This window comes from Phragmites australis, chromosome 2 (genome assembly GCF_958298935.1).
Source record: "Phragmites australis chromosome 2, lpPhrAust1.1, whole genome shotgun sequence".
In the NCBI taxonomy this organism is placed as follows: Eukaryota; Viridiplantae; Streptophyta; class Magnoliopsida; order Poales; family Poaceae; genus Phragmites; species Phragmites australis.
Genome location: NC_084922.1, coordinates 23,110,811 through 23,126,402, shown reverse-complemented (window position 1 = coordinate 23,126,402; position 15,592 = coordinate 23,110,811). Strand labels below are relative to the sequence as shown.

Here is a 15,592-nt window from a genome sequence, read left to right as displayed (position 1 = left end):
AGACTCAAGAGTGCCGTGTCAAAAGCTCCGAAACAAGTGGCGGCAACGTCAGCTCCAACTCTTGCCTTGGCTTCGTCCTCCGCAGCGGACTTGAGCTTGGCGATGGCAGAGGTTTCGTGGAGCAGACCGGCCAGGCGAGGCAGCGGAGGCGGCACAACATTGGCTTCAGTAAAAACCGTTGAGAAAAGGAGGCTGCTAAAGAGCACCAGCGTTATACGCTTGTGGTAAGGAGAGAGTTAAAGAAGAGAAACGGCACTCTGGAGTCTGGAGTGATGAGCAACAAGCGCGCGACTGTTAGTTGAAGAACCCCTCTGAACTGAATGAACATTTGCTACAAGGAGGGCCCTACTTGCCATAGAATCTTCAATGACAGAACACATCATGTTGCACGATTTACTAGAAAGAATCTTTCTATTGCTCTAAGGATAGTACTGATATGTTGAAGTCAATGTAGACTATAAATAAGCGTATACAGAAAGAAGATACAAACATATCATCAACAACACCAGCGTTTTTCTTTTCAATGAATTACCACAAATGACAAACTAAACAATAACAGAACACATTTGCAGTTCCAAGTGGTGATGTCCAGAGTCCAATAGCGCTGAAATTTGACTCAAACTTCGTACCTTTGGTGGTCAAGGCCCAGCAGACTCGGCTCAGATTGACCAGTGGCATTGGACAATCAGCTCTTCTGATGCACAGCAATTACGTGAATGTCCATCTCCTTCAGCATGACAGACCGTCCACAAGAGTCACACGGCGCAGTCCTGGATCCGCACATGCTCTCATGCTCACACATATTTCGAAGCCGATCTCGAACATCAACTGGTTCTCCACCAGCGTGAACTGTGTCACCGCAAAACCGGCACACAATCAGGCGCAGAGGGCAGGTCGAGGATTGGTGTTGGATCTGAAATCAAACGACAAGGCAATTTAGTCATGACTCAAAAATATGCTCTCAAAAGAACGTTGTTAGCGTGCAGCTAAAATTAAGAATGAGAGAAGGCTAGACATACCATATCTTCCTTTTCTAGGACCACTCCACAGGGGCACTGCAGTGGTTCATGGAAAACTTTCATATGCTTGTCCATTTCTCTCTGCTGGAAGGCTCGCCCACACCTGTTGCAGTGCATATGATTTGCTGCTTCTTCCTTTCGAAGAACAACTCCACACCCGTCATGCATGCAGGCAACATTGTGTCTCATGCAGTATGCCTCATGAAGTGGAGCACTTCGGCTAGATATATGGTGCTTACAGTTCTTACACAGCACTGAATCAACGTCCATACTTGACGAGGCACTAGCATGCTCACCAATCCTTTGGCTATTAACATCCTTAATAGCTACAGAGAGTTGGTACTGAGAAGTCCCTTCGAAACCATAAACTCCAATACTGTAAGCACCACTGATCAAATTAGCATCCCGTGGCTTGAGTATAAGAACCTTCGATCCCATTTCATGAGAAGACCACTCATGTTGGTGCTGAGTTGGGAATACTAAAGGATGTCTTGACACATATATATCAGTGTCACCAGCACTCGCATCAGTATCAATCTTAACCTCGATATTGGCACGCCCAGAAGATACTTTCTCACTGACACTATCGTCAACTGAAAATTTGTAGTACCTGAACTTTCCTTCTTCCACAATACTGGATTCGACCTTTCCAATCGCAAGCGGCACAAGCACATGTTGATTCTCTTCGTTGTCCAAAACTGAATCTGATCCCTCAATGTCAACTTCAACATCTGTCTCTAGGACAGAAACACTTGATGCAGGCTTCAGTTCAAGAACTCTTAACTTGTACTGCAGTTGCCCATAGTTCACCACCACAACATCGTTTTCAGATAGTGTTGCATGATTGCGGAGAGCTGTTTCAAGGACAGCTCTATGATTCGGGAGATCTGAAAACCCAACACCTTCCGGTTTCAGTTTTGCATAGGTTCCTTTGGGCAAACTGATATACCTCATCTCAATCAGAGGGACATCTGGGCTGTCACTCTTGAACAGATTGTTCCAAACATGTGGCGGGAGTTCTGCAGAGCCTTCTCGTGCAGTGAACTCAAGAACACCGCAACATGTTGCCTCCTGGGCACCTTGTTCCTGAGAGGTACCTGGAACATTGTCCGTAACCTTTGACAACTTGAAGTACATGGGACCTTTATCCAGAGCTCCTTCATCAGACAACTCCTTGAATGAAGACGGCGGTAGCTTGATCTTATCCCCAGGACCATCATATTGCAGTGCCTCCAACATGCGTGAGAATGAAACTCCCTTCCCCAGCTGCATCACCTCTTCCATTTTCTGGTCAGCCTATCAGGAGTACAAAAGAGGATTATTATCAGCACCCAGTAGCGAAACAGAAACCGAAAGATACTATAGACACTAAAGAAGAGAAGTACAAAAATATCAGTATTCAGGAACTCAATCATCTGCAGCAAGTAGTGAAATTGGACAATGCAGGTAGCCTAATTGCAACAGTCAGAGCATAAACGAGAATCCTAAAAAACTAGTATAAGGGTTTGGTGGTCTATTCCTCTTTTAGTGGCTAGAAACTGAAGTTAATCCTACAAACGGGACAGATGCGACTTTGTGAATATGCATGATTTCGATGTGTTTGCCCTGAGCCCCAGTCAGGTTTGGGGATCAAGATGATCTTTTTTCTTTTAAATTGCGAGGTTTTTGGGATCGAATCGGGGAGCAACCTATCAATTGATTTGACGATTAAACAGGAGAGAAAAATGAAAGCATGCAAACTGAATCAAGGGTTCGCGGCGCAAAAGGTGGACCGATTCCCCCCCCCACTACCCCCTCCACAACCCTCACCGGATTATGCTCTACCCCTAGATTTCTAACACATGTATGTGCGCAAAGGAGCGCGTAAAGCCCTCCGCTCGGGTACTAGGGCGTGGAGATGGTTACCTCTTCCTGCGCGCGCGCGGCGTCGAGCCGCCGCTCGCGGTGGGACGCCTCGAGCGCGTCGCGGCGGCGCGCGGCCTCGGCCTTGGCCCGGCGCTCGCGGTCGGCTTTGGCCTTGGCGCGCTGCACCCGCTCCCGCTGCTCACGCTCCAGCTTCTCCCGCGCCTGCCGCAGCTCGAAATCCATCGCCGGCTGGCTCCCTCCGTCAATCTCCCTTCTCCCAGCCTCCTCTCCGATCCGATCTGAACGCGCGCTGCTCCGCTTCTTACTCCTCGTCTCCTCTCCTCCTCACGGCGAGCAGCGACGGCGGGAGGAGGGAGGCGCCGCGTCGGGGCCGGGTCGTCGGCGGGAACCGGAGGAAGCTTCGGTAGAGGGGGGCCGCGTGCGTACGTAACTGCGGACGCAAGGTCACGGCAGAGGTGAGCTTTGTAATTTTTTTTCCTCTTTGAAAACTGATTTCACAATTGGATTCTTAAAAAACGTTGTCCGACCATTAGCACGAATTTTTAGTGCCGTAGTATCATTATAAGACGTCACGTAATTTAGTATCATTTTAAAACGCCATCTGATTTGGAACGCCACCTGATTTGGTGCCCGTACGTTGCCTCCTAGGACAGTAGATGCTGGATGATGCGACGCGGCGCGACGGGGCTCTGCCACGTTTGGCTTTATTTATGGGCGGGCGTGAATAAGGTCTCCGATTCCGATCGTGTTTCGGTTCTCCGGCGTTTGGTGGCCGGTCCGGGTCCGGCTCCGGTTTGGTTTGACAGACATGATACAATCCAAATCTACAGGGGTTTTGTCCCCTATGGCTGCTTACTCACTGGTTATGATCAGACTTAGTAGTGGTCGGTGACCATTAACTTTGGCCAAATTTGATGCTATCTGATTGGGGTGCAACTCAGGTGAATAATGGAATAAAAGTTGGAGAGTCGCTAGAAACCAAACTTGGAAATTGTGCCTCTCGTTGTATGAACTGTTATACAAATTTTCTGTTGAGTCTCGGAGCATTCAAACTTCGGTTCAGTGTTCTATATCTGGAGCATACCTGGCTCATCTGGGTCATACCATATGACGAACACGTCGTGGTGATCGGGGTCATCGGAACGGGACTCAGCGGTTGTCATAGATTCGGCCTTGGGTAACCCAATCTAATCTCCAACACTTACCGAAACGCAGAAACGTATCCTCTACCTGGTGCGCCAACTATCGAGAGTTAGTCTCTGACAATGATTCCGGGGTGTACCGGTCGATGGACGCGTGAACAACACTAGCAGTGTGCGTGTGTTTATGATGAACTCAAGAACAAAATGGGGTTATCAAGGTTTAGGCCTCTCAAAGGATAATAGCCCTACATCATGTCTATTTTATTATCAGTGTTTGTAAACTGGTTACAGATGAGTCCCCCAATGCTAAACCCGTTCTCCTTTTTATATACAAGAGAATGAGAACTTACATGTGAACTCCTTTTTCGTTGACTCATACCTAGCTAGATATACTTTTCTTAGGCCATTATCGCATGGAGCATGCGAGCCGCACCTTCCGTTGTGGTACTGCGGAGTCCGTCTCATTCTCTTGGATGCCTCCATTCTTACCTTACCTCGTTAGCCCTGTCTGTCCCCTCGTCGTGCGTCGCAAGCTCATCCGCCAAGTCGTTTCATCCCAGCCTTCCGTGAGTCTACCTGCAAACTCGTCCACTTACCTGATCGTTCTGCAGGCCCTGTATTATCTGTTATGTGGCGCTAAGTCGGTCTACAACACCCTACTCTATAGTAATGAATGCTATAGGACGGGGCACTGCCTATCTACGCCGACCATGACTTTGTTCACTAGAGAAGGTGCTTCGGGAAGGAAAATACTTGAGTATGCATCAATAAATGCAATTAGGTACGTTAGGTATGGGTGTCCCGCGACCAGCAAGGGCTGGTCGCAGGATCACATTATATCGCAAGAAGGCTGGTTGCGCAAGCCTCGTGTTGGTCGTGCGAGCCAAGGACTGGTCACGCGATGGGCCAGGGTTCAGGAAATATCCCCTGCCGGTCGCCATATCCCTCGTGGGACCCGTTAGCTAGGATACCCCCTTACTTAATACTTTGACAGTAGCCCCTAAGTTTCCTCGTGGTCATGATCAGGTCTGGTTGCACTACTTAGGCCCCGAGGGAACATAATCCACCTAGAGAGTAGTCGTCGACGCTGTTAGCTTTCAGAGTTTTACTCTGTACTTCACGTCACGTGGGGAGGTTAAGCGTCCTGAAAAGAGAAAGAGAGAGAGAGAGAGAGAAACATTGATTGCCGCCGGGCCCAAGGAACTTTTGGTTCCCCATGCGCACCCCCTTAGATTTCGAGCAGTTCGGATGCCATGCCGGTTGAGGTTCCTCAGTACTTCCAAGAGTGAGGTGTCAAGATGAGATGTGTATAAAAAACTAAAGTGTTGGTGTCCAGACGCAGTCACACATGCACGATTTTGACCAGGAAGTGGTCATGAGCCCCCTGGGTAGTAAATGATGGGATCAAGGACATTTTTCACAGTTGCCTAGACATGAATCAATGGCCAGCCAGGCTATAAAAGCAAGAGTTTACCTAGCCGACCACCCATCGATGCTTTTTGCAAGGCAAGAACCCAATTCTTCTTGTGGATCATGACATCATCCTCCCATTCTTTATCGAGAAGGTCGATGATTTTGGAGGATTTGGCAAGAGCCGAGTCGCCTCTGACACTGGCTTCACTTACCGTGGTGCCCCCAAGGGCAGACAATCTTAAGGTCCTGCTCACAAGGTTGGGGCCAGCCGCCATCGTGCTTCCCTCGCTGTAGAGAGGGTCTCCCCCTGCCGCTCCTGCTTGACCACCGGCCCGAGTGGTTGCCCCGATCGAGGTTATCAACATCTTCGACGATGAGGAGGAGATCCACTGGGACCTTCTGGAGGAGGATACCGACGAAGAGGAGAAGGTGGAAGATGAGCAGAAGGAGGGTCAACCGGGTTCACCGGCGCCGATCAGTAGCTCCAGCAGGGTCTTCGTGATGTCCACCCTCCCTAGCCCCTACACAGGCTGTCATCCGATTCCCGGGGCAACCAGCTGCCGCCCCAAGGAAGAGTATAAGAGGTTCCTCGACTCGTTCAAGAGCAAGTAGGGATCCATATACTTCTGAATTCTTGGGCGTGGTGGATCTTTATGATTTGCAAGAGTTAGTCGGAACCTTTCTATCAACCTGGCTCTAGCCACTCGAGTCGGGAGGGAAAGAACAAACATGTAATAGGATAGTTAGCCGAGTTGAATGTAATCGATATGCGTGTAACCTATCTTTTCCATGAATGAAAATATTTCAGCCCTTTCTGATGGCCTCGTCGATGGCTGGAAAACAATACAGGAGCCCTGCAGGTTTCAGACTGTCTGGTCCAAACCACTATTTGGAGTGTTTAGAGAGTTTTCCTTGTGCTGTCGCAGCGAGTAGGCTTTGACTGTTCCACCCTGCTCATTAGTTAGGCCTTCAAAGTGCGGGACAGTCCTTAGTGCGACAAGTTCCTTAGCGACGACTAGCACTCGACTCGAGTAGGGACTTGTGGTCTTGTGGTCGTTATCTCAAGTCGTTCGTATCTTTGACATTTCGCCAGCAGCGATCCCACACTATTCAAGAGCCCTTGGCCATCTAGTCGTTTTAACTTCCTAGTCTCCAGGTCCCGTAGTGGTGTCGAGTGCTATCGCATGCTGTGGTCGGAGAGACAATCTGGCGGGGGTCCGTTGTTGGTCGTGAAATCCTACAAAACAGAGAGTCTGGTCTTTTAAACTTTAAAAACTTACAAGTTATATTCCATGCTCGTCTAGAAGGTTCTGCAAAATAGAGAAACATGTCCGTCTCCAAGCAACCCTAAACATAGAACTTGTGTAGCAGGGCGATGTTCCAGGAGTTATGTAATTCACGATCGTCCTCTATGGCTAGCTTGACCGCGCTGGGTCGGGTGACATCGACCACTCTATAGGGCCCTTCCCACTTGAGGGAGAGTTTATTCCGACCAGTCTTATTCTGAATTTGCCTAAAGACGAGGTCGCCTACGACCAGTCTCCACTCCCGCATCTTGCGGTTGTGATAGCGTATGAGGCTTTACTCATATCGAGCAGCTCGAATTAGTGCATGCTCGTGGAACTCTTCGATCAAGTTTACATCATCCTCTCATTACGCTATGTGGTCGTCGTTCAAGTAGTTGGCCACTTGGGGCGATTGAAAAACGATCTCGAAGGGAAGCATTGCCTCTGCACCAAAAAAAAAAGGAAGAAAGGAGTTTTGACCGTAGCCCTACTGGGAGTCATTCGCAGTGACCAGAGTACTGTGGGTAATTCATCCACCCAGCGTCTTGAATAGCTTTTAAGCCGATCAAAGACCCAGATTTTGATCCCTTGTAGTATCATCCCATTTGCCCTTTCAACTTGTCTGTTGCTATGTGAGTGTGCCACCGACGCATAGCAAACTTTGGTCCCAATCTCTTCGCAATAATCCTGGAAAACATTACTACGAACTGAGTTCTGTTGTCTGTAATTATGTGATTTGGACTGCCAAACTACACTATTAGCCCCCGTATGAACTTAATTGCTGCTGCGGCGGTGATCTTCATGACGGGCTCGACCTCTATCCACTTGGTGAATTTGTCGATTGCCACGAACAAGAATTCAAAACCGCCTGGGGCTTTAGGAAATAGTCCCACGATATCGAGCTCTCAAACAGCAAAAGACAAAGAGAATGGTATAGTTTGCGGTGCTTGGGCTAGTAGGTTGGTATGTCGGCCATGATACTGACATGACTCGCACCATTTTACCAGCTCATAAGCATCCTGGAGGGCAGTGGGCCAATAAAATCCTTACCAGAACGCTTTGTTGATCAAAGCGTGGTACGAAGCGTGGCTACCACATATGCCTCCGTGGATATCAGAGAGCATTGTGCTCCCCTCTTCCCGAGTGATGCATTTTAGTAATAGGTTGTTAGTCTCCCGACGGTAAAGGCGTCCCTCTACCAGAGAGTATCTGTGGGCTTGCTGTGAGACCTTTTCTGCTGATGCACCATCATCAAGGGTTGCTCGATTCTGAAGATAGTCTGAGATCTGATCTATCCAAGTCGTACCCGAATCGAGCAGGGTGATCACATGATGACCACCCGAGGTCGACGGTACCGAAGGAGGTGTTGCCTCCAAAGGTGTTGCCTCTGGTGCTCCATTTCCAAGCGGAGCATCCCCTTCACCTTGGCCTGAGACCGTGGTGGATGGTCGTGTGAGTCTTTCTTTAAAGACTCCGACCAGGTTAGGTTCACGAGAAAAAGTTAGACATGCCAGCTCATCGGCTAGGAGGTTGTCCTTGCGAGGGACGTGCTTGACTTCGAAACCGAAAAAACATCGCTCCTGTCTTCTCACTTCGGCGAGGTATGCCGCCATTATCGGATCAGAGCACTGAAACTCCTTTCACACTTGGTTAACAACCAATAGTGAGTCCCCTATCACTAACAGGCGTTTAATTCCAAGTGCAGAGGCTGCTCACATTTCAGACAAGAGGCCATCGTATTCCACAATATTGTTAGTGGTTGAAAAATATAATTGAACTACGTGCTTGAGGAGGTCACCGGTTGGTGAGGTCAGGACCATTCCAGCCTCCGCTCCCTTCAGCGTGAACGATCCATCGAAGTGTATGTTGTAGTGCTCGTCTGCCTCTGGTCACTGTACCTGCTCGAGTTTACAGGACAACCATTTGGCCACAAAATTGACCAACGCCTGGGACTTGATAGTCGTTTGGGGGACGAACTGGAGATCAAACTTCCGGAGCTTTACTGCCCACTTTGCTGTTCTTCCTACTGCATCCCTATTGTGGAGAATTTCTCTAATCGAGAGTGAGAAGATTACCTTTATTTTGTGAGTCTGGAAGTAGTGTATGAGCTTACGAGAGGCCATTAGAATGGTGTATATCAGCTTCTGAGCCTGTGGGTACCGAGCTTTCACGTCATGTAGGACCTCACTGGCGTAATACACTGGTCTCTGAAGACTTTCTTGCTCGATGACTAGTACCGCGCTCGTGACCCGTGGGGTGGCTGCAACCTAGAGCAAGAGCTCCTCATCTGGTCGAGGTGCGATCAATACAGGAGAGGAGGAGAGGTACATTTTTAGATCTTGGAGGGCCGTTTCCGCTTTTGGGGTCCACCAGAAGTGGTCGCTCTTCTTCAAGAGCTTGAAGAGCGGCATCCCCTTCTTTCCCAACCTTAAGAAGAACCTGCTCAAAGCTGATACACATCCTATTAGTTTCTGGACTTCTTTTAGTCTGGTCGGGGATTTCATCCTGTTGATGGCTCTGATCATGTCATAGTTTGCTTCTATTCCTTGACTAGAAACGAGGAACCCGAGCAACTTCCCTGATGGGACTCTAAATGTGCACTTCTCAGAGTTCAGCTTCATGTGGTACTTCCGAAGGTTGTCGAACGTTTCCTAGAGGTCCGTGACCAGGTCGTCCTTGGTTCTACTCTTTACGACCACATCATCAACATACGCCTCGATGTTTCTACCGAGCTGTGATCGAAGATTGAGCTGAATACAACGCTAGTAAATGGCACCGACACTTTTTAAACTAAAAGACATTTTTTACATAGCAAAAGACCCCAAAGGGTGTCACAAAAGCAGTCTTTCCTCATCTTCCCTATATATATATACTAATCTGGTGGTACCCCGAAGGGGCAGGTAAGAAGCTTAGAAGATAGCTGACAGCGGTTGAGTCAACAAGCTGGTCGATCCGGGGTAGAGAGAATAGATCTTTCAGGCATGCCTTGTTGAGGTCGGTGAAGTTGATGCACATCCTCCACTTACCATTGTATTTTCGGACTATGACTGGGTTAGCCAGCCACTCTGGGTACTGTATTTCTCGGATGAAGTCTGCTTCTAGGAGCTTATCGATCTCCTTACGAAGTGCTTCTTTTCAGTTGGCTACGAACCGACACGCTTTTTGTTTGACTGGTCGTGCATCCGGTCGCATTGATAACTTGTGCTCGATCACGTCCCTGGGGACTTTGGGCATATCAGATGAACTCCATGAAAAGACATCCATATTTGCCCGGAGGAAAGTGATGAGCGCGAGTTCCTATATGGAGTCCAGACTAACTCCTATCTAGACCGTCCTAGTCGGGTTAGAGTTGTCAAGGCATACCGCCTTGAGTCGCTCGTCCTGGCAGGCAGTGACGTGAACCTTCACTAGGCGACCACTAGGTGTAGCATTCTCTGACTGCGACCTGAGAGTTAGCTCGACCATGTCCCATCTGTTGCGTGGCACTAAGTCGGTCCGCAACACCCCACTCTGTAGCAATGAATGCTACGGGATGGGGCACTGCCCATCTATGCTGGCCACGACTTTGTTCGCTGGAGGAGTTGTTTCAGGAAGGAAAACACTTGAGTAGACATCAATAAATGCGATTAGACATGTTAGGTATGGGCGTCTCACGACCAGCAAGGACTGGTCGTGGGATCACATTATATGGCAAGGAGGCTGGTCGCATAAGCCTCACGCTGGTCGTGCGAGCCAAGATCCGGTCGCGCGATGGACCAAGGTTCAAAAAATATCCACCGCTAGTCATCATATCCCTCGTGGGACCCGTTAGCCAGGATGCCCCTTAGTCAAAACTCTGACACATGCATGTTTGTAATACAAAACATTTGAAAAACTGGGATCAATACGGTCAAGGACACAACTTACCTTCACTAAACTCAGTTGGATGTTCAAAGTCTGGTCCTAAAGTCCTTCTTGCTCTTCTAGAACGTTGCCATCTACTCGCGAACATAAGCAGAAAGACAACAAATAAACACCAAGATCCAAGAAAAACCAAATAGCATGCAACAAATGACATGACTCAATAGATAAAAATTTTCTAGAAATTTTGGCGAAAGCATTAAATTAGAGCTACAGTTAACAAGTTATGGCTTCTGTAAGCTTAAAACGATTAACTACAGGTGAAACTATGTGATTAGGAAATTTTCTAAAATTATCTGGAACAATCTTTGAGTTTCTAGGATTTTTCTAGAATTCATTTGAATTATTTAACAATAGAAAACATTAAATAGAGTTAATAAGCATTATTAGAACTAGTATCAAATTAATCCTAATTATTGGAATTATTTGTATAGTAGAAAATATATTTATTACTCAATTACCCTATTTATGACGTCAATAGAAAACAAATCAAAAAGAAAAAGAAAAGTTGATTGGGCTTGACACATGGCCGACGCATCAATACTATGGTTGATGTGGTTGCTGATCTAGTGGACACATGGCACGCTGACTGGTCTGGTGACTAGACTGCCATGCAACCGAAAGATGCTGAGGTGGCACTGACACATGTGCAAACTGGATGACATGGCGCGTTGACTCGTTCATGCTGGCTGGATCTATATTTATTTAAATCTAGATCACCGATCGGCATGCGTATTTGTAAAACAAAATATTTGAAAAACTAGGATTAATATGGTCAAGGACATAACTTACCTTCATAATACTGAGCTGAGTCTTCGAAGTCTTGGTCCTGAAATCTTCTAGCTCATTCGGAACGTTGGCGTCTACTTGCTAACATAAGCAAAAATACAGCAAATAAACATCAAGATCCAAAAAAAATCAAACAACACACAACAAACATCATCACACAAAAAAAATATTTTTTAAAAATTTTGGTAAAGGAACAGATCAAATTGGAGCTACGGTTGACAAGTTACCGTTTCCGGAAGATTAAAGCTGGATAAAGAGATTAACTACAGTTGAAACTATGTGATTAGCAATTTTTCTAGAATTTTTTGGAGAATTTTCTTGGAATTTATTTAGATTATTAAACTATATAAAAACATTAAATATAATTAATAAACAATATTAAGCATTATTAATACTATTTCTAAATTTTATCCTATTTTTAGAATTATTTTATCTGAAAACTGAATTATTGTGCAATATATAGTATCTATGACTTCAGCATAGAGAATAAAACAATTAAAAAGAAAAAGATTATTGACCGAGCAGCTAGGACTGACATGGACTGACACTTCAATAGAAAAGCCGATGTGGCATGCCAACATATACTACTGACTGTGTCGGCTGACTGGGATCAAATCTATTTAAATCTAGCGCATTGATATTCAATCGAATGGCTCGGATCAATCTTAATCAAACCAGTACACACTACATTCTAATTGTGGCCATGAGCTATAGATCTAACGTTGCTGCTTGAATCCTGACCTACTCTGGCGCAATACACTGTGGCAATGAGCTTGCGATGGCGACGGATGGCTAGAAACCTGTTAGAGTTGAGCTCTCGTGGTTGGATCTCAACGGTGAGCGACAGAAAGGCGTCGGTGAACTCACTTAGGGTATGTGTTGACGTCGGTGAGGTTCCAGTAAAACTAGTGATAGTGAATAGTGTTGGCATTGGATCACCCAACTCCTGCCCCTCTCTCTCTCAATTTGTTTCACAAGTCGTTCTCTCTCAAAAGCACTCAAGAACACACAGGAAGAGAAAGAGAGATGAAGTATGCATGCACGCCGGACTGCCTTTTCTCTACTAACTACTCAGCCAAGTAACTACTCAGCCACTCATTCTCACGGAGCACTACTCACGTAGCACTTCACTGGACTGCCTTTTCTCTACTTCATCACATCAGCTACTTATACACAAAGTCACGCACTTCATTTGCAACTAGCACTAACAACACTACCTAATCTCACTGCATACACACGCTCACTGCATGCACGCATACAACTCACGTAGTACTACTCAGCCACGATTGACTGGGAGCAGTAAACTGTCTCTGACAGAGTGCCGTGCAAGAAGGCATTCTTGACATCAAGCTGATGGACATGCCAGTCGCGAGACAAAGCGAGGGACAACACAGTACGGACTGTCACGAGCTTCACAACTAGGCTGAAAGTCTCATCATAGTCGACGCCTGGTCGCTGTGTGAAGTGGTGGAGAGCCCAGCGAGCCTTTTAGTGGTCCAACGTGCCATTAGCATTGAACTTGTGCCTAAAGATCCATTTGTCAGTCACAATGTTGATGCCAGGAGGTCGAGGGACAAGATCCCAGGTGCGGTTTTCTTGAAGGGCGTTGAACTCCCGGTCATTGCATCGCGCCAATTAACATCGGCAAGGGTGTTGCGGTATGTCTTTAGGAGCAACGATGGGACATCCACATGAAGGGTCAGTGGATCAGAAGCCACACGGAACCTCGCTTTCCTACGCGTGACCATGCGATGAGCATTGGTGATGAGCAGGATTGTGGTAATTGTGCGGGGGCCTGTGCGGGTGGCGAAGATCCGGGCAGGTAGCGGGTCAACCTTCGGGGCTACCACGAGCGCAGGCACCACGAGCGCAGACAACAGTGGTGCTATGGCCGCGCGTGATGAACTGCCTGGTGCATGGCTCCGCGTAGGCACCGAGGGCGGCGTGGCCGCATAGGTCGGCGATCCCAAGGATGATGTGGATGCGTGTGGCACGGGGAGTGAAGGCGCAGTAGTCGTGGCCGCGCGTGGCGCGTAGGCTAAACAACTATAGGGCGTCGTGGCCGCGCGTGGTGCAGCGGGTGAGGTCGTAGCGACCGTGGCTGCGTGTGGCACAGGGGTCGACGTTGCCGCGCGTGGAGTGGATTGGCACTGAGGTGCCACGGTGGGCGCGGCTGGAGAGGCCGCAGCAAACACGGGGGCACAATGTCAGGCGTCACTGGCACAGAACGTCGAGAACCTGCAGGAGAGAACGAGCTAGGCAGGCCAATGGGCACCGGCTGGACGTAAAATCAGTGAGAAAATCAAGATCTCACGTGCTCGATTTGTTGGTTTTGGAGAACCCAGCGAGTCTTGTAGCGGTCCAACGTGCCATCGGCATTGAACTTGTGCCCAAAGACTCATTTACCATGATAGAGAGATAATTCATGCGTAATCATTGATTTATTACTCAAAGGTAAGCGTTAAAATATATAGCCCAAGCTGAGAGAAACAAAGGGTCGGCTAGGCGTGATTAACGCACACGCATGAAGACCGGCACTTGGCTTGCATGCAGTGCCATGCAAGGCAAGTGCGATCCTGAAGATGCCCAGGAATCAAAGCTTATGGAGGTTGTTCGCGTTCGTGGCAACACCGTGCGCACTACGTGGCTCGACATCGAGCATCAATTCCTCGGCGGTGACACATCTTGACGGCAATGAAGACCCGAATCAGAGCTTACATGCACGTAGACTACCTACGTGCATGACTATCTAAACACATACATGCACCGTATGCAACACACCTCTTACGTGCACACAATCATCATGCAAATACTACCTCTTAAGATTAAGTCAAACATTTCCCCTGTAATCTTGACATACTTATTCTCGAATGTGGATCGCCTGCACCACCTTGTCTTGCCTTGGCGCCGATCTCCACCTTCCATGGAGACTATCGTCGTCAGCCTTTTCCATAGCAATCACGTTGCTGCACACGTCGCGTTCGGTGCCAGCACATCACGTCAGCCTCGCCATGGCCACCCAGACCTCTGTCGTTGCGCTCCTAGGCGCAAGGTGCTACCGCGTGTTGCTATCGCCTCGTACGCCTTTGCTCGACGCGTGATGGTTCTCACGCCGCGAGCTACCTCTGCTAAGCGTCAATCCGACGTGCCCTTTGCAACACATGTGCATTGAGCTCCCACGCTATACCGCACATGCATGTTGTAACGTGCACGACGCACCTGCCACAGCGTGCTCGGCCGAGCTGCACTCCATCATGTGCACACTGTGCTAATGCATCCTGCCTCGGGCTATGCCGCACTCCTCTGCGCTGGCTTTTGCATTCCACAATGCCTCGACTACAACTCCACCGTGTAGGACCTCCACTGCACCATGGACATGCAAGCTCCTTGCAGCAGTTATGGCCGCACCCTCTAGCGAGCTCCACTGAGCACTGCCTCGGTCCTCAAATCTTGAGGCTCTAGTACCAAATGTTAGCTTTGGATCACCCAACTCCTGCCTCTCTCCCTCAATTTGTTTCTCACATGTCGTTCTCTCTCAAAAGCACTCAAGAACACACTGGAAGGGAAAGAGATACGAAAGATACATGCACGCTGGCTGCCTTTTCTCTACTTCATCACATCAGCTATTTATACACAAAGTTATGCACTCCACTTGCAACTACCACTAACTCCACTACCTAATCTCATGGCATGCACACATAGCACTACTCATCCACGATTGAATTGACACGGCCAACTAACTAACAACTAGCTAAGACTAATTCTCCTAGCTAATGACAAGATTATTTCCAACAAGTAATGGTTCTATGTGTTGGAGCTCATCGGAGATGGAGTTTCAGTGGCGCTCTTGCCTCGGCGACTTGGGCAAAAGACTAGGGGTGCTCTGGGAGGCTTTGGAGCTATATATTTATAGCTGGGATGCAATAGGGAAACATAATCAAGTCGGTTTAGGGTTTAGGCGGCGAAATCATCCAAACTTGATTTTTCCCAATTTAAACGAGCTCGGCCAGGGATTTATTGAGCTAAACATCACGAGGAGCTCCTAGAATCCTCTAGTTTGACCTCACGGCTTATCTCTTTCTAAAACCACGTGCGGTCGGCGTATTGAGCTTGAGGTCGATCTCCTCTTCGTGTCGGGCTTGGATGAAACTAGCTCAGGCTCTAGCTTCGTAGAGGA

The 15,592-nt window shown here is 48.0% G+C and overlaps 1 protein-coding gene across 1 annotated transcript; it reads right to left on the bottom strand.

Annotated features, from left to right (window-relative positions):
• Positions 1-392: 392 nt before the first annotated feature.
• On the bottom strand, positions 393-3,396 carry LOC133903658 (uncharacterized). Its single transcript, XM_062345096.1, has 3 exons — positions 2,925-3,396; positions 1,020-2,315; positions 393-913 (listed from the first exon to the last, which is right to left on the bottom strand). The coding sequence occupies exons 1-3, from the start codon at positions 3,105-3,107 to the stop codon at positions 686-688; spliced, it is 1,707 nt and encodes a 568-aa protein (XP_062201080.1). The 5' UTR covers positions 3,108-3,396; the 3' UTR covers positions 393-685.
• Positions 3,397-15,592: the final 12,196 nt, after the last annotated feature.

Coding starts and splice junctions, on each gene's coding strand:
- LOC133903658 (XM_062345096.1), bottom strand. CDS start 3,107: ATGGATTTCGAGCTGCGGCAGGCGCGGGAGAAGCTGGAGCGTGAGCAG. Junction 2,316..2,924: donor CCGCGCGCGCGCAGGAAGAG/GTAACCATCTCC, acceptor TACTCCTGATAG/GCTGACCAGAAAATGGAAGA. Junction 914..1,019: donor TCCTAGAAAAGGAAGATATG/GTATGTCTAGCC, acceptor GTTTGATTTCAG/ATCCAACACCAATCCTCGAC.